The 19,636-nt window shown below is 49.5% G+C and overlaps 1 protein-coding gene across 7 annotated transcripts in view; it reads left to right on the top strand.

The window, feature by feature from the left end:
- The window catches only part of LOC119466332 (DDB1- and CUL4-associated factor 1), a 98,335-nt gene that overhangs the window by 14,052 nt on the left and 64,647 nt on the right, over positions 1 to 19,636 (top strand). For all 7 annotated transcript variants that reach the window (XM_049657788.1, XM_037726838.2, XM_049657789.1 and 4 more), the window contains exons 6-9: positions 5,547 to 5,735; positions 12,467 to 12,685; positions 13,294 to 13,470; positions 17,458 to 17,616. In XM_049657788.1, coding sequence (XP_049513745.1) covers positions 5,547 to 5,735; positions 12,467 to 12,685; positions 13,294 to 13,470; positions 17,458 to 17,616 — 744 coding nt within the window. The remainder of the gene's footprint in view (positions 1 to 5,546; positions 5,736 to 12,466; positions 12,686 to 13,293; positions 13,471 to 17,457; positions 17,617 to 19,636) is intronic.

The raw sequence follows: 19,636 nt of genomic DNA, 5'->3' as shown, positions 1-19,636 counted from the left end.
TTTGCTATCGCAATCGATGCTCCGCCTTTTGGGCGAAACTACAACATTTTTCTTAAGCCGGCCTCATAATTTTTTTCTCTTGGGGATGGGTGGGGGTTTCGGACTGCTCGATTTTTCGGACTATTTTTCAGTCCCGGCAAAGTCCGGAAAATCGGTCGGCTACTGTATACACGTATCGCTTATAGTGCAGTTGCGGGAAACGAAATACCGGTTACAGTGAGGCTGCCTGGGAGTACTTAAGTCAGCGGAGACGGCCGCTCCCCTCAAACGGGCGCCCCAAGGAGTGCTCGAGGAAGAATGAGAGACGAAGTGGAGGAGAAGGGCACGTGGTGCGAACGAACAGCCAGTGAGGCTGAAACCAGAATCTTGAGTGCGAGTCGTGAAATATCACGGCGCGCATAGCCAGCGAGGGCCGCGAAACAAGTTTGTATGGGTGTTCTGTCGCGTTCGCTTCACGATAACGGCAGTAAACGAAACTTCAGGGAGCGGGCGGCGCTGGAACAGCACGGCGAAAGGCGCACGCGGAGATCGTCGAATGTGAGGGAGGAGGGCGGCATGGAAGCGGATTTCGCCTCGGCAACTCCGCCGCTTCGGTGGCTCCCCTCGCCCTCCCTCGTAGCTCCCTCACTTTCGACTGTCACCGTGCGCGCACGCCGCCGCCGGGCCGCTCCAGCCGGCCCGGCGCTAGCTTCCCAAAGTTTCGTTTTCTGCCGTTATCGGGAAGCGGGCATTTGCAGGCATGGGCAGTTTCGTTGGCCGGCCTGGGACAGCGCCGCTGCTTCCCTCTGCGCCGTAGCCGCAGCGTGCAAGGTCAGCACGTGACTAGAAAGTAGAGGAAGCATAAAGGAGAAAGAAGGGTTCACTGCCATTTTCTACGCGTGGCTGAGACGCCAGCACGTACGCGTATGTTCCAGCGCAACGCAGAATCGGCGACCTTGCCATTTGAGAGAGGGTGAAATTCCCGCTTTCTTACTTTATTTTATTGTTTTCTTCGCGCGCGACATTGAGGGAGGGTCTCCTAAGCTTTTACTCTGTGGTGGTGCCGGAGCAATGCCGGTCGGAGGCGCCGCCGCGTGATTTGATTCGAATTATCGAGATTCGACTGTAAATTGAATGCAAACATTCTAGCCGCATTCCTCGACTGTCGCATACACATGGCGGCTCGGTGCACATGTTTTCCATATGTGCGGGCCTTGAAAATTGTTGCTTTGGTTATAGTTCGGTACCGCTTATAGTGCAGTTATTCGCGACTCCGGCGACTTACGTTATAAGCGGTCTACACTGTATAAAAAAAGACCCTTCACAACGAAGGCATTTTATTCGGTATTTCCGCTTCAACGAACTTTTCGGGAACGAAACTGGGACTGAATTGAAATTCGAACTGCCGAGTAGTCAAATTAGAAGGCCTTTCCAAATCTGTAACGATTGTATGTCCGCTTGAACGAGGTTTTCGCAAACAAAATCAAATTCAAAGTACCGATTTAAGCCACTGCAATCCATAGCCATGCGTGGTCATCACGCGCCTGTGCGAGACTGCAGGGGATCACCGCAATCGCTTCCGTTTTCTGTGGTCTGTGTCCGGTCGAAATGGCTACGCCAACGATGAAGCATTTCTCTCTCTCGAAGAGAAGGCACGTATGATCACCGAGGCAGAAAGCAGAAGGAAAAAATCTCGCAGTTTCGCCCGAAAGGCAAAGCATCGATTGCGATAGCAGATGAGTAGATAGCTATGCGAACTAAGGGTAGTAGTTTTATTGGCCGTATAAACATTTAAACATTCGCTAACTAAATTACCGAGCACGGTGTCACGCGCGCACAGGTAAACATGAACACATCTCGCTCGATGACCGTGGAACCTCGGTGTCATCACGTTGGAGTGAGAAGGCGCGGAATAGCAGCGAGCGAATTGACCTCCGTGCCGTCTCTCGGTTCACCGCGAACTAAACGTCAAAAGCACAGCACACACCTCTACTGGCACTAGTTGCACTTTGCCCATATCGCAGATGGCTTTGAAGATGAGGCCCGCGTGCGCTCACTTGATGCACGTCGCAGATTGCTTTCAATATAGCGGCCGCGCCGCAGCCACTGTTGTCAACAAGGTGCTAACGTCTCGTCGTCTGGGAAAAATGACAATCCGCTAGACACACCGACTCCGGCAACTGCTTTGAAAGTAATGGATCCTTTTCACCTCATCAGAAAAGTTATCAGAACCCACGACAATGGCATTGCGATAGCTCTTTTAACAGACTGTGAGACTCACTTAACGCCTTTGCTTGCCGTGAAGCGTTAAGAAATCCAGGCTGACTGACTTTTGAAAATAAAACTTCTGGTAAGCCAAGCTTGCCAAGCTTGCCCACTTTGTCGTAAATATGCAGTGAAATTGTAATAATTCCAACCGCTTCATTGCGGCAGGGCATGTGCTGCAATATGAGTGTTTCGCGATCAGCCGGCAATGTAAGAAAAATGCTGTAACAGCGGTGCAAAATGCATTCTCTCGAGAAGTTGACACTTTATCGACTGCCTTCGGTACGTCTCAACCTTTGCCCCCACACCATCGCGAAGATTTCCTGGACGATGGTTTTGGTTTCGTTCGCGACTTTTCTATTTGGCGTACGTACGTATATACATGCCAACATTGCGTCAATGATGTTCCGCCACAACGAAATTTTTCGCGTGACCAGGGAATTTCGTTGTAGTGGGACTCGACTGTATCAGCAGTTGCCCTTTGAACTCGCTATGGGACGGACGCTCATTTAGCCACATCTTCCAGGATCCTGACGTCAGGATGCTGATGCTGCCGTGCAGTGTGCCGCGGCTATGAATGCTGTGGCTTATACGCTAGTCCATGGGTTCTCAAAGTGGGTTCCGCAGATCCCTGCTCGGGGTTCCGCGAGCCACTGATAAATTTTCCCTGGTCCCGCTCTCAACAAGTGTCTAAAACCGCGAACACGAGGTGCGCTTGATCCAAAGAACCTCCATTACCCATGCCCGAGTGTCAAAAAGCACATCACAGTGCGTAACAGCAACGCGCGAACTGCGCAATAAATACGCAAGCAGCTTGTAGCCACCCAACCTCTGAGAACGGGCAGCGCGCCTAAGTTTTCGCACTTGAATCTCGGAGGCCGTAACTTACCACCATGCGCCTTTCTCCTATTTGTAGATAGGGTAGGTGCCGATAGCGTGCGCACTGACCTATACGTTGGAGGAAAAATTAAAAAAAAAAAAAACGCGGAGCACCGCAAATGCCCGCCGCAGAAGAGCAAGAACAGCGTAGCGTCCAACCGAAACGAAGCGGCGCAGTCCGCATCGCCGTGGTCCTCAGCTTGCACCGTTGTCCGCAGCGGCAATCGTACGCGGCACGTGACTGACAGCAACGCCAAAGCGCTTCGTGCCTAATTGTGCCTTTAAAGCCTTTATTCTTGCGTTTATCGCCGCGCGTAACACCGCGTTGGCGGCTAGCCGCGTGCCTCCGTAAGTGCGTAGTCGCTATCTCTGATCGCGTCGATAACCACCGCAGTTTCGTCCGCAGTAGTTGCGGCAAATAATTAGTTTCGTTTTCACTCGATGCGCGCGTCGGCTGCGTGCCTTCACAACTGCGTAGTCGCCTCCCATGGCAGCGTCGATAGCGACTGCAGTTTCGTCCGCACTTCTTGCAGCGAAAGGTAGTTTCGTTTTGACTTGGTGCGTGTGTCAGCCGCCTGCCGTCTGAACCGTAATGTGGCCGTCCATGATCGCGTCGATAGCGGCCGCGGTTTCGTCCACACTTCTTGCAGCGAACGGTAGTTTCGTTTTGACTTGGTGGGTGCGTCAGCCGCCTGCCTTCTGAACCGCAAGATCACCGTCCATGATTGCGTCGATAGCGGCCGCGTTTTCGTCGACAGCGGTTGCGGCAAGCAGTAGTTTTGCTTTTACTCAGTGCAAAGCTGTCGAAGATAAAAAGCACCGGCTACATCGCGATGGACGGACAATTTGTTGGCGAGCAGCTGAGTGGCGAAAAAATAATCGGGATGTGCGCCCGTTGGTGCAAAGCGCATCTCAGATGAAAATGCGCGCCGCGAAGGATGTCGTGAGGCCTTCGCCACTGCTAGCGCCAATCAGTCATGAGATAAAGAGAATTTCAGCTTCCGCACTGGTCTTGTGCTAAATAGAAACAAGATTTGACGATTCATTGAGTAAATAAAAGCGTGTTGACATAGTGCAGCACTTGTTTGTTTTCTTGATACCCTCGATAATTCGACATTCGGTTAAATCGGGGGGGGGGGGGGGGGGGGTCCTTGGCACTTTATGGAGCTTAGCAGGGTTCCCTGGGATGAACGTACTTGAGAACCCCTGTAGTCTATGACGATGGGGCAGACTTGGCTCAGCAAACGCACTACTTGGCCATCGCGCCGGGCGAAAATAAGACGCCGGTGTCCTTGCTCTTTGACTAACATGCCGAAGACGCTCAGTATAGTGTATAATGATAATATATAAACTCACTATTGCAATATTCACATTAGTGAAATGGCTCTGAATGTTTTTTTTTTTTTCTCTGCAGCACCGCGGAAACATAATGCAATTTGCCGTATCCCACGTCATTAAATTTCATGCGATTAACTGTTGCTGGAGCCAACATTTCAACAAGGGAAATGTTTCCGTAAAGTTGCTTTCCTCTGGGCAGCAACTGCTTTTCTTAGTAGTCTTTTAACAGCAGAGCTGTTTAAGCCGGGCGCAATGTGTCAACTGCGAACAGAAAATGTGAGCCAATCCTGGCGGTAGTGCAGAAAGGGTCCAAGCGCAATGGCACATACCCATGTGAACTAGCGAAGCTGAGCCTGGCTAAGTCTAGCTAAGCATGGTTGGGACTACTTAGGCTTAGTCAGTCATCGATGGCCAATCAATAGCTAATAGATAATCGATCAATAAATTCTGGGAAATGCTGGGGATGACTTGGTAGTGCTCAGCCTAGCCCAAATACGTGGCCGTGGCCAAGTCCTTGCGATGGCCAATCAATAGCTAATCGATAATCGACAAATAATCAATAAATTCCGGGAAATTATGGGGATGACTTGGTAGTGCTTAGCGTAGCCCAAATATGTGACCAATACCTTGCGATAGCCAATCGATAGACAATCAATAGCTAATCGATAATCGATGAATACTCAATAAATTCCGGAAAATGCTGGGGATGACTTCGTAGGGCTTTGCCTAGCCCAAAAGCCAGGACTAGCTAGGTGCCCATCAGCTCCGCTGTCTCTTTAGCATTGCGCCTCCAGTGCAAGTTAAGCATTTTTTTTTTTTTTATGTATGCCTAGCTCACTGTCCTCGATAGGGGAGGAGGAAGAGATGAAGCTAGTGTGCAGAATAGGCTGAGGGAACTCAATGTTTAAAAGAAAGTGGAGGAGGGGGAAAGGGAGGGGGTGGTTTAGTCATTATAGAGAGGGAACACAATGCCGTGTGAAAGGATTCCCAAGATTTCCAAGAACTGCTATGTATGAACCCAGTGCCTAGCCTATCTACAGGGTTGTGTAGTCATTCTGGACTTTCCGGTTGACACGTCCTTGCAGGACACGGAAGGGCTGGTGAGCCGGCTTCTCCAGTGGGCCGAGTCGGAGAGCACGCCCCCGCTACTGCATGCGTACGCCACAGGCCTGCTGGCGGCCGCCATGGAGGTGCAGGACATTGCGGCCAACTACCGGGAGGCCAATGCCCGCCTGGTGCCGGCCATGCTTCGACGACTCTGGGAGCTTGCACAGGCGAGTGCACAGTCCTTGCCATCCGTCAACTCTTTTCTCCCGACACTAGGCTGGTTGCATTTATTGGGACTTGCGCTGTATAGACTCGCATAAGAGCTCAGCGATTGTTATGAAAATTTTGTTTCATTTTCTCACTTTGAAATGTTTCCCACAATTGAATTCAAGCAGCTCCAGTCACAGAGCCGTCTCGCTACACCTACCCGCCTCCAGTATGTTATTTCAAGTTGTTATTGCCAAGTTTTCCTGCCAGCAGACTTTTCTGACGTGGAGGGGATCGTTGTGGATCTGTGGTCTACTACTACAGCAGTCATTCTAGCCTGTGCGTCCGATTTCACGCTCAATTGCTGATAAAGTCGACAAGTGCAAACATGTTCATGGTGAGATTGCTGCGACAGCTTGTCATGAGCGCCATTTCGTTGGGATTTGGCAACTAAATTTGCATCTTCGCGTGAGTCGACATCAATTTACATGACATCAGAAATTTTAGTTATTATTATTCTAGCGCTAGTGGTAGTAGCGGAGGCACAGGGAAGTCGAAATAGTTCCGCTAGTCTGAAAAAGCAGTCAGTGACCGTATTTGAATTTTTTTTTACCATAATACAGTTGCCAACCGATCTTCCGGACCTTGCGAAGACCGAAAAATAGTTCGAAAAATTAGTTCAGAAAGAAAAGTAAAATTTATTAGGCTTAGAGCAGCTTAAAAAAAATATCTCTAATAATGTCCTGCCTCATATTGCATCTGGAGGCGATCAGTTTTGGTTGGATTTGCGCAAGACTGACGTCGTCTCCATATACAGTTAAGGGGGGACGCGGCTTTCGCATCGCGAAAAATGGCTAAAAGATCGATTTTTTGAAAATCACATTTTCAGTTTCTGTAACTCTTATTCTATCTGATTCCGAAATATCATCACTGAAAACCAAGTAGAAGTGCTCTAAAAAAATTGTTATATCAGCCAAGGTGCCGAAAAATTGCGCGGAAATCGCGAAAAAACGGCGTTTTTCAAGCCACGATATCTCCGGAACGTCGCAGCCGAGCGCCGCCATCTTGGTCTCGTTGGAAAGCGCATTTCTCCGTCTTCAAATCAGCCGCTTCAGCTATCTCCTCCATACAGAAACAAGCACACAAAAAGCAAATGATTGAAGGTCGTGCCGGAGCCACCGATTGGCCGCGCCCGCCACGTGACTCCAGCGCGGTTCGCCATTGGTCCGGTGCTCGCTCCGTGATGGCGTCGTCTGCTCCGCTTGTTGCGGTCTCCTCGCGAGCTCCGGACAGTTTCCATAATCTAGACGAGTGTTAAAGCGGGCGCTACGCGGACATCGCAGTAGCGTGGCCGATTCCGCTTTTTGTGGACGTCTCAGACCCGCGGCTAAGCATTCCGAGCATCGGTGACGCAGACTTCGCGACCGAGCTTCTGGCACGGAATGCTCGGACACGCGGCTAAGCCTTTCGCGCGTAGGCGTCTCCGACTCGGCGATGAAGCGCATCGCGCGCGAACTTCTCGGATCCTTGCCTAAGCATTTCGCGCGTCGGCACCTCGGACTGTGTGACTAAGCTAATCGAGCATCGACTCGTCGAGTCCGCGGCTAGGCATTTCGCGCGTCGGCACATCGCTCATCGAGTGTCGACTCCTCGGACCCGCGGCTAGGCACTTCGCGCGTCGGCACCTCGAGCGTCGACTCCTCGAGCCCGCGGCTAGGCAATTCGCGTGTCGGCACATCGCTCATCGAGTGTCGACACCTCGAGCGTCTATTCCTCGGACCTGCGGCTAGGCATTTCGCGCGTCGGCACCTCGGACTGCGCGATTGAGATTACCGAGCGTTTGGACCCGCGACCAGGCATTTCGCGCATCGGCACCTCGGACTGCGCGACTAAGCTCGTCGAGCGTCTATTCCGCGGACCCGCGACGAGGCATTTCGCACATCGGCACCTCGGACCCGCGACTTGGCACATCGCGCGCCGACTCTATTATCGTAATGCCACGATATCTCGTAACAATACCTATCATACCACCCCTTTAATTCCTAAAGAGAACCTCATCATGAGCTCTATTCACTTGGGCTGGCACAGACACCTGGCTGCAGAAGTGAGGCATGATACAAAAGTACAGGCTGGAAAGCACCTAGCAGCTGCATTGCTGCCTATCTCTCAGTGGCTCTCCTAACCTCCATAGCCATTGTCAATGGAAGATGATTCAGAAGCCTGCTGAGAGCCTTCATTCAGTAACATGGTCGATTCTACCAAAAGAAAACAATGCCTCACTGACTGCACTAGAGGCTGCTATCAATGAGGCAGTCTGCAGATACAACGCTAGAACTACTGTATATTTATGCCCACATAGTTCTGCACCTCACTTGGTTTGAAACCCAGGCACCATGCTCTTTGTAGAGCAGCAGTAAAGAATGCCATACAAACATGAAAAAGGCAGAACGAAGGCTCAGCAGACCAGAGGCCACATGTCCAAAAAGCCTCACGTCACAAAACACATCAAAGATTACAACTTTGGTGCGTTTTAGAGAACTGAAGAGAAGGTGCAACTTTGAGAGCCGTTTTCTCAAAACTGTTTTTTCGCCTTTCTGCTCAGTTTCTGGAGCTGATTTCTTCGTTACCGTTTAGCCTATTTTGATTCTGTTTTTTTTGTCACGTTCCTTGGACTACAGTGCAGGTCGAGACAGTCTCTCATTTTCATCTTGACTTTTTATAAATTTATGGCATGGCTATTCGTTCACCCCGAAAGTGTGCTTGGTGCGAAGGTAACTTGAAAAATGACTATCTAAAAAATTTGTGTTGCGAAAAAAAAAAAGTAAGACTGTCACGACCTTCAGCACGCATTGAGCTATGCAGTCAATACTCAACGAGCCTTCCATCATGTTTTTTAAGCCCCCTAGGCCCTCCAGAAAGTTCAAGAGAGAAAAATTCTGCTCAATAAAATGTTCTGAAACTTTTATGGAAGTGTCAGGGAGACATTCTAAACATTTGTGCCAATTTTCATCAAAATTCATGAAGAAATCAGGAAGTTGATTTTCAAAGCCACGTCCCCCCTTAACAAGAATGTCACTACGTTAGCGATCTCCGCCAACAGAGATTGCCATGGAGATCTAAGAAAAGAGCCATGTTTCTTCGCACGACTTGGCTGTCGTGAAGGCACCGAGCACACAAGTGTGAAGCCGCACAAACACAGACAAAGGTGCAACAACGTGTCTGAGACACACGCTTGTGCACACACCATGTGCAGAATGGCAACTGAAACTCCTGCACAAACTCCCACGTTCAAACGCAGCGTAATGTGCATGAACATAACAGAATGGCAGTGTTTCAAAGGGGAACATAATGCAGTGTAGACTGCTTATAACGCAAGTCGCCGGAGTCGCGAATATCTGCACTATAAGCGGCACCACACTATAACCAAAACGATTTTCAAACCCTGCACATATGCAAAACATGTAGACCAAGCATGTAGACACGCTTTGTACTATCGCGTGCACATCGCGATTACCGTATTTATTCGAATCTAGGCCGATAGTTTTTTCAAATAATCACATACGAAACTCTAGGGTCGGCTTAGATTCGAGGATTTAAAAAAACGCGCCAGTTTTTAACTGAAACTGATAAATACGGTGCATAGTTAGCGCCATCTAGAAAAGTCAGTATCACAGCCGCTACTAGCCGCGCCAGTAGCTAAGTGAAGTACACGAGCGACGTCGCCATTTTGACCTGCGTCGTATCGGTAGTCTCGGTATGGTGCAGCATCGGCGCGCAGTGTGGCGTTATCGTAATGGCACCAAATGGGCGATGCCACTATAGTGCCGCTTTCTAAACGAATACTGTATTTACTCGAATCTAACGCGCACTTTCAACACGACCCTAAATCTGTCGGAATTTCAAAATGGCCGCCTCGCACGCGTGTCGAGCCTAGCTACCGTAGCATGCGGAAGCTTCCTCCATGTGCTGCAGTACACGTGCTTAGGCAATAGTCTACCGTCTCGTCTTCATGTTCTCAGCGTCTGCTCTATCTATCAGCATGAAGTACCGAGTTCATCATGATGCCGCATTTAAAAGGAAAGTGATCATCTGTGCGGAGACGGACGGAAATCGGGCCGCATCACGGGCGTTCGGAAAATCCGAAACTTGCGAGCGGGACTGGCGCAAACAGGAGAGGATTTTCGCCTGCAAAGCAATGCAGAACGGTTTCAGTGGACCGAAGTAGGACGTAATCTGCGATGATCCACTCCGGCGATACGATCACCTTGGCATCTTGAAAGCAATCTGTGACGGGTAAAGTCCGCCGCGCGCCGTGTTTTCACCGTGTTGAAGCGAGAGGCATGCTAGCACGAAGGCGCGCTTCGTCTCCAGCGTTCTGACAGTTCGTTTCCGCAGTCAATGAGCGAGATGTGTTCATGTTTGCTTGTGCACGCGTGACACCGTGCTTGTTAATAGCGGTCTACTAATTTGCTATCGCATTCGATGCATCGCCTTTCGGGCGAAACTGCGACTTTTTTTTATTCATCGCAGCTTCAGTGCATCAGGAGGAAATCTATTTTTCCAAATGACAGAAAGTTGTATTTCTGTTTGAAAGCATGAGGTGCGCGGTACTGTAAAGGACTTTTTTTTCCTCACGGAAAACGGATGCGCATTACAATCGAGTAAATACGGTAGTTGTGCTAGCCATAGAGGCATCATCAAACGTTCAAGCCGGGCGGAACTTCGGCATCGGTCTGTCGTTGGAGGGGGCCACGGGAGATGGTTTTTGCGTGCGTCGCAATGTGCACTCCTTCCAAAAATGCAGCATCTCTAATGCGTTGGATGGTACTGAATATAGCGCACTGTTTGAAGATGTCGGCAGTAAGGAAGATAGCGACGAGGCTAGCAGCGATGGTGACATAGAAGGAGCTCGGCATGTTCAAATTTAATAAATGCTGTTTCATTTTGCGAATGCTGTCCTCGCTTTTTCGTTCGGCCTACATTCGAGGTAAGTTTTTTTTTTTTTTTTTTTCTGACTTCGAACTTTTGGGGGGTCGGCTTAGAATCGGAGTCGGCCTAGATTCGAGTAAATACGGTACGTTTTCGCCAGTGAGCTGGTGAAAACATAATCGCTATGTAGCCGGTGCTCTTCAAGCTCGACAGCTTTGTACCGAGTCAAAACGAAACAACTGTTTGCCGCAACCGCTGCAGAAAAAACAGTGACCGCTATCGATGTGATTATGAACAGCAACTTTGCGGTGCTGAAGGCACGCGTCCGACACACGCGCAGAGTCTGGACGAATTAACTACCGTTCGCTGCAACAACTGCAGTCGAAACTGCGGTCGCTATCTATGCGATCATCAATGGCGGCTATGCAGTTTTTTAGGCATGCGGCCGATGCGCGTACCGAGTAAAAACGAAAGTACTGTTCGCCGCAACCGCTGCGGAGAAAACCACGGCCACTATCAACGCGATCGTGGATGACGACTACCCAGTTACGAAAGCCCGCAGCCAACGCAGTGTTATGCGCGGCGGTAAACACAAGAATACAGGCTTTAAAGACACAAATAGGCTCGAAGCGTTCCGGCATTGCTGTCATTCACATACGATTTCACTGTGGCGATGCGGACTCCGCCGCTTCGTTTCGGTTGGACGCTAGCGCCGTTCTTGCTCTTTTGCGTCACACATTTGCGGCACTCCTCGCTCACCGAGCTCCGAAAGTAGTCCGAATTAACCGATGTGCGTCCAAATAAGTCCGAATTAACAAGAGTTTGATTGCACTGAATAATGCATATGCTGACCGGGACTAGAGGAAGAGGCCGAATTTACCTATTTTGCAAATTAATGAAGGTCGAATTAAAGAGGTTTTACTGTAGATCCAAACTAAGTTTGCGGAACACTGCATCGCGACGGGTGCACCGAAACTGAAGCCGCGTTCAGTGCAAAACACACCGCTGATAAGCAGCCGAGCACGAGGTTTCTCCGTCGCCTAGACAACCTAGGCGCGCATTTTCTTTTTCCGTTCGTTTGCTCCGCGTCTCGTGCTCCTCTTCCACATCGCCCTCATTGATCTCCTCTCCCATCGGTGGGCGCACCTTCTTGAGACGCGTGTTCGCTGCCGCCCTTGTCGGCGAGATTTTCCCGCAGAAGCCGCATTATAACTGGTATTTCGTCTCACGCGGCTGCACTATAAGCGGTATGCGTATACATGGAGTTCTATGGGAGGGTAAACGTTAGTCAGAAAAGGCCGCATTGTAGCCAGTTCTGCACTATAAACGGTTACGTTATAAGTGGTCTATACTGTACATGGGAATCAATGGGATTTAGGGCGGGACCTCGAATATGTGATGTAGCAGCTGAGAAAATGCAACAGAGAGGAGGGGGTTTCACTGAAGTCGCTTGCAAGAATGGGGCGTTGTTCAATTCTTAAGAGAAAAAAGAGAGTTTGTGGTACGGTCGGTGCCTTGATGACTGAAACAGGGAACCAGTCCAGCAGTCCCGACTCCCTGGCATGTCCCGGCAGTTGTAGGCCACACAACGGCCTTCCAGATTCTTTCTGAATTCACTCCTCAGGGCTCATTTCTTTTTGTGCCTTAGGAGTATTCAGCAGGCCTTATTCTGAGGTGGTTAGTAGGCCTGGAGCTGCATTTCGTAACCATTTAGTTTTTTTCCTATTGTCGTTTGCAACAAAGCTGCTGTCTGCTTGTACGCTAGCACCTTAGTTTTGCCATTAAAGTTTATCTATCCTCTGCAAACTTCTCGTATTGGCAGGTGACCCCCGAGGAAGTCGTGTGTCGGCCACCGGAGCGGCCCTTCTGCCACCTCAATGGCGCAGCCACCGATGGCCCACTGTCCACGCCCCAGCAGGCGACAGCGTTGCAGCAGCAGGGGACGCCACACAAGAGCCCCTCGGAGACAACGCCCCTGATCAGCGAGTGTTCCAACAGCAGCTGGGCCGAGCTGGAGCCTCTCATGATCGGCTCACAACAGGCAAGTGCCAGGGGCTGGATTGGTGTGTGTATGTTGTCACTTGGGCTGTCTTGTCTGTGGTGGTGTCTAAAATGTGCGATCACTGTGTTTCTGGCTACGCAAGCAGTTCCACCCCTTTGCAGCTTGCACTAGCATAACTTTCTAGACCTCTTTTTGTTACTCAGAATGAATCATTGCTAAAGCGTGGATTTGAACACCGCCTATTGCCCCCTTCAGGGGTGGAGGGGGCAAGCGTGTGCACGACCACACTTGCTTGACCGACAACTTTGAGCATGACCAACAAGGCCATGCTCAAAGTGTCTTGAATGAAATGCTTCACTTAGCTTAGTTGCACAAACACAAATCTGACCGAACGTTGTAAGAGAAACATTTGATGACCTCGGAGAGTAAGGAATGTAATAATTAAACTGTGGATCAAACCAGCGTGATGAAATTCTGTACATCAACGTTAAGGACGTACGTATGGTACGTGCTGCTTGATGCAACGTGACACATTGTTGTTAAAAAAAAATGTTTAAAACTTGTTGGTACGCTGATTGTAACGTTATATCCGACGTGGAATTGAAGGGTCTGTCTCCTGCTTTAATTGTGTGTCTGTGTGCACACAGGTGTTCCCCCTGACGGTGGAGATGCAGCAGCGGCTGATCCTTCAGTACCTGACCCCCCTGGGTGAGTACCAGGAACTGCTGGGTGCCGTGCTGGAGGCCAAGACGCTGCACCTGCTGCTGCACTATGCCAACCTCAAGGAGAATCGCGACGTCCGGCTGGCCTTTGAGGCGCTCAAGGTGGGCTCTGCTCTAGTGCACACCGAGGATGCTTGCGCGTGTCTTTCCTGTGGCTTAACCGCTTACTTTCAAGAGTAGAATTTAAAGATATGTTGCCATTTCCATGTTGATTATCGTTCCAGGCATATGTACTTATTCCACTCATTAGTATTTTGATGTCTCGAAGAAAATCGACATAACTCTCTGCAGTATCTCTCTGGAAGGAAATGCTATCTTCAAGCTCAAAAGGATTGAGACGAATACTGTATTTATTCGAATGCAGTAGAACCTCATTGATTACGTTCCTGTTATGTATGGTTTCCCGGCGCCAATGTATACGATCGAAAACAAAAAAAAGTGACCCAGTACAGTTACACTTCTTTTTTACCGGTTCGTACATTCCCAGAAAATGCCATCTTTTAGCACTAACGTTCAGTACACCGCCAAACTGCGATCGTATGATACGTTTTCTGGCTGCTGGATCCCACATAAACAAGAAAAGGCGTGCGCGATCGAGAACAGTAGCTGCCTGCCACACCAGCTTCGCCGCAATACTTACTGGCCTGTCTCTCGTGAAAATGCGGACGAGCATTGTTTCCTATTCTAATACCAGCAAATATCCTCCAGGGTTGTCGCATTCCGAATTTGCAACTACAGTGGAACCTCGATTATACGTCCCCCGGTTATGCGACGACCCGCAGTTTTACGACGAAGTGGTTTGGTCCCGGCAAGACCCCCATAGAAATAACGTATTAATAACCGCGATTATACAACGTAATTTTACGCCAACCCACCTAACTGGTATACGGGTGTGCCATACCGTATTTACCTGAATGTAACGTGAGGGGCGACTTTTCAGTCACGCGAAATAAACAAAATAAACCACCTTTTAATCGAATAAATATGGTACTATGTCTGGCACCCCTCCCTGTCTCCCTCCTTTTTACAGCGAAGCTGTATATGCCTAGGCTGAAACACTCGTGGTCCAACCACAGAAACCCTCCAGCGGAAATAAACATACTGAAATGTCGCGTCTCGTTCACTTGGTATATACAGTAAAACCTCGATAATTCGAACTCGGTTAATTCGAAATTTCGGTTCATTCGAAGAATTTGAGCGGTCCCGTCATTCTCAATGCAAATTCTACCGGATAATTTGAATGGCCCGCGCGGCTCTATTCGGATAATTCGAAGTTTCCGGCTAGTAGCAACGTGCGGCGGTTAGGTTAGGGCGCTCCGTACAGTCGCCAACCGATTTTCCGAGCTCGTGGGGACTGAAAAATAGTCCGGAAAACTCGTTCGGCCGAAAAAAAAAGTTATTAGTGCGGCTTAAAAAAAATCTCTAATAATGCCCTACCTCATACTACGCTTGGAGGGGATCGACTTGCTGGATTTGCGCAGCAATGACGTCGTCTCCGTGTACAGTCGACACGAACGTCACCGCGTTGGCGATCTCCGCCAACGGAGTTCGCCATGGAGATCCAAGAAACGAGCTTCGCACCACTTAGCTTTCGCCAAAGTACAGGAGGTGGCGCCGATCACTGAGACATGGGTCTCTGAGACACCTGCTCAGTGTACACGCCACGTCCAAAATAGCAACCGAAACTTCAGAGAAAAAAAAAAACTCACTGAATTAACACGCGTGGTGTCAGCGCGCACGAGCGAGTGCGGCCGCCGCAGCGAGCGAAGGCTCGTGCGGTCTATCGCTTCAACGGAAAGGTCAGAGCCGTCTGGAGATCGCTTTCAAGATACGGTGCGCGCGAGAAACCGCTCCGGTGCTAAGTACGCAGTTGTTAGAAAAGTAGAAGTCGCCCCCCGCCCCTCCCTCCCTCCCATACCCCCACGGCCTTTCGCACGAGAGAAGGAGTCGCGTTTACGCTCTGCCGTGCGTTCGCTCTCCATGAAAGCGCGCGTCCCCCGCGCGTTGTCACTCGCACATACGGCGGGCGCGCGGCGATGATTTTATCACCCTTGGACTTTGTATGGATCCTCAGGGCGGCGACGCCGACGGCGAAAATCCGCTTGAAGTGTCCATATATTGCTGTCGCAATCAAATAACATCGCACAATAAATGGTTACAACGATAGTAGTGCTGAGCGCATATACTAAGAAAAAAGAAAAAGTGCAGTACTCCGGGGCGTTTTGTCAGCCAAGGAAGAGCGGGCATGGCCTCCGAGACTGGAGGATTGCGCGAGCTCTCGATTGATAGCGCGCGTTCTAATCTTGGAGGCTATACAGCGAGCCACTGGAATCCAAGCCAGTGCAAAATCCAACATGGCGGTTTCCAAGATTGGGTAGCGCGGCTCGGAAAGAGCGATTTAGTCCGCAAAATCTAACTTTGGGATCTCAATTCGTCCGAAAAATTGGGTGCGAAAACGCATGAACTCAATGGGAACCCAGATGGTGCATTTTTGAAGTCCGGAATATCCAGCAAGTCCAAATTTTTGGAGTCAAGCACCACTACGCCCGCTTTCGCGGCAGTTATCGATTCCGTGAACATCGTCCGCAACTTTGTTGAGTGCAGTGCGGGTGATATTTGTATGCTACGTTTTTTGAGCCAGCTGGAGAGCATGGCACTAGGGGCGGCGAACCAGCGCGCCAAGTAATCCCGCATCGGTGTTTACTTTGAGTAATTTTTCTCGGACATGGAAAATAAAGGTGATTTCTTTTTGCGGCAAGTTCTGGCTTGTTTTCTTTTTTTTTTTATTATTCATTTCGGTTAATTCGAAAATCCGCTTAATTCGAAGAATTTTCGCGGTCCGGCGACCTTCGAATTACCGAGGTTTTACTGTACCAAAGTTGGCATGGAAGGGTACGAATGTTGTTTATTTATTTATTTAAACATACTGCAGTCCCGAAGGGCTATCGCAGGAGTGGGGAAATACAATACATGGATAAGCATAACAAAGAGCACTAAACATTAATGATTATTATTATACTACAATAAACATTCATCGAGTGGTAAATATATTGCGTAACCAGGCAGAGCATTCCACAATTCTATAGAACGGACAAAAAAAGCTGTATTTAAATGCATCGGTACGATGGTGAAACGTTATGATGTTATGACTAACATGACTGGTAGGTCATGACATCAATCGCATCACATGCTCATGAGTTATGTCACGATTAACGATAATAAAATCTTGTGTGGCGCACACCCGCATTGGATATGCGGGTATGAGCCAGGGACAAGACGGTAGGAAGGAAAGAAAGAATTCACATGTGGCTCACACTGGGGCCGCATATTTCAGCTTCGCTGGTTTACCATCTTGCGGGGTGCATGGGCGATCAATTTTTTTCCCCCCCTTATTTTTGTCTGCTGCTGTCGCAGACCACTGCTTATCGGTCATTATGGGATCTTGAGATCCGGATTTGCAGTAAGCAGTGTCTGATTCCTGCTGTGGTTGTTTTTATGATCTTTTTGGCAGCACTTTCTTTGGAGACATTAAAGGTAATGTAACCATTTGAATGCAGCGACAAAAGTAGCAAACTGAAGACCACTTGATTTTATTGAATGTTGATTTTTTTGGTATGGGCGAACTCGGCTTGTCTCCGGAGGTTATGTAGCACCACACGGATATGTCCAGCTCGTCCACAGTAGATACAGGTCCAAATGGGCACCAACAGAAAATACCTGGCCTAGCCAAGTTGGCCGATCACATTTCTGAAATAGCAAGCAACCTCTGTTTAGAGCAGATGTTTAGAGCAACACCTCGGAAAACTAGGCTTGTGCGAATATTCAGTACTTTTGAACATTCATTCGACTACTGTGCTATTCGATAGTTGCTTCTATTCCAAATTCAGTATTCAGAATTTTTTAAGAATTTGGAACAAATGAATTTAAATTTGGAACAATCGATAGTTTCGGTTTTGGTGACTAACTTGCATCGCCATCACTCATAGCCAAGGCGAGCCAGAAACGGTATTGGACAGGCTGTGTCACGGGGATCAGGGTGTCGTATCATTGAGGCTTTTTTTTTTTGTGTTCTCCCCATTCCTCGTGCAGTACCTGGCTGCCTTGCTGTGCCACAAGAAATTTGCCCTGGAGTTCATCGCGGTGGGAGGCCTGCAGCGTCTGCTGGAGGTGCATCGGCCGTCGGTGGCTGCGACAGGTGTTTCTATATGCCTCTACTATTTGGCCTACTCTGAGGATGCCATGGAAAGGGTGAGCTGGCAACACTGTACCTTGTAGAGCCAACACCATGCAGTGTAAATGAAGATTGCAGGTCAAGTCGGCTAACCAGAAGACAGAGACCTGCATTTTCCCCCCTTAGAATTACTAAAAAGAAAAGATTTTGTGCCTACTGCTGCTTTGTTTGTGCTCAAATTTTGCACAAAGATCACATTTTGTGATCCAGATTGCTCAGTCTTCCAGCAAATCTTCACGAATCAGTCCTTTCGATAAGGTTTATCATTACAACCCTGCTTTAAAAGACAATCTTTTCCCACCCCGTAGCTACATGCTATATATCATCCCGCAACGACCACCGTTATAAAGTGCGCCAAGAACCAGCACCGATTGGCACCACCTTCCCGTCTCCATTGCCGCAATCACCTACTGAAAAATTCAAAATAGCCTTGCAAGATGCCTTGCGTTAAATCGGTTTTGTTTGTGTACCGAATATTTCTTTAATACAGTCCACTTCTGTTACAGTTGAAACCCGCAATAACGAAATCGGCGGGGAAAGCACAAATGTTCGCTATTGCGGGAATTTCGTTGGCGCGAGAATGCGGCAGAAAAGACACGGAATTTACAAAAAACACATTTTATTTCCAAAAGTCAGTTAGTTTGCTTTGGCGGGCCTTACCATGCAGCAATTTCATGCCTCTCGACTCACACTGTAAGAAATGGTCCATCGCCACGTCGTCGTCGTGCTCGCCGAAAAACGAGCGAATTGTGTCGAAGGCATTCAGCACATCCTGCGGGCTTGTTGTTTTCTCTGGCTGCTCCGGTCGTTGCTCATCGGGATCGCCCGCCTCGCACACGCTACTGACGATGGCTTCATCAGTCACTTCCTCGTGCACGACGACGCCTTCGTCCGCATAAACGAACTCATGGACGCTGAGGCCATCGGGAATCTCGTTTGCCACGGCACAAAGTTCGCCCCATGCACTGGTCAATGACGGCGGCACTGCGCTGTCACCGTCATCAAGTGCGCCTACAGGCGAACCTTCTTCCGGCTCCGCTGGATCAGCGCACGATGCCTGCGGTGTGACAAGGCCGGCGTGTGTGAAGCAATTGGTTATCACGGCTGGACTCGTCGCAATCCATGCGGCGGCGATCATCTCTAGCGCCATGAACATGTCCACGTCAGTGGGGCGCTTCATCTGTAGATTTAGCAGCAAACGCTGAATCAGCCTCTCTCTGTAAGCGCACTTCACGCTGCGAATAACACCCTGATCGAGGGGCTGCAACACCGAAGTGCAGTTTGGTGGAAAGAAAACGAGGCGCACGTTTCCGAGCTGCACGTCGACGTGATGGGCGCTACAGTTGTCGAGAAGAAGGCAGACCGACCTGTTTGCCTTCCGCATGTCGGCATCGAAGGACTGGAGCCAGCTGCTAAAAATGGCCCGCGTCATCCATGACTTCAAGTTCGCGGTGTAGCTTACTGGCAGCCTGCGATTCCCCTTGAAACAGCGGGGCTTCTTGCTTCTGCCAATAACGAGCAGCGGCCGTTTATCTGTGCCATCCATATTGGCGCACAATAAAATCGTCACGCGCCGCTTGCTGTGTTTGCCACCATGGCACTTCTGGCCTTTGAAGTCCAAGGTCTTGGATGGTAGCATTTCATAAAATAGTGCCGTTTCATCGGCATTATAGATGTCTGAGGGCTTGTACTGGCTGAGCAGTTCCTTGTTGCTCAGCAGCCACGACTACGTTGTCACCAAGTCGACGGCTGCTGCCTCCCCGGAGATGACTTTGGCTACGATGTCGTGGCGAGCTTTGAAACGGCTCAGCCAGCCGGGACTCGCCTTAAAGTTGTCGTGGCTGAGCATACAAGCGAAGTCCAGCGCCTTCTGTTGCAGGATCCTGCCAGATAAAGGCACCTTGTTGGCACGCTGTTCACAAAACCACGCGAACACCGCCTTGTCCACGTCCGGGAACGCTGCAGCCGCCACGGTTTTGTTTCTTGCACTCGCGCCGTTTTCAAGCGCACCAAGAATGGAGGCCTTGTTCTTGAGAA

This window comes from Dermacentor silvarum, chromosome 10 (assembly GCF_013339745.2).
Source record: "Dermacentor silvarum isolate Dsil-2018 chromosome 10, BIME_Dsil_1.4, whole genome shotgun sequence".
Taxonomy (NCBI): Eukaryota; Metazoa; Arthropoda; class Arachnida; order Ixodida; family Ixodidae; genus Dermacentor; species Dermacentor silvarum.
The sequence above is the reverse complement of the archived record's forward strand: the minus strand, read 5'-3'. Positions and strand labels throughout refer to the sequence as shown.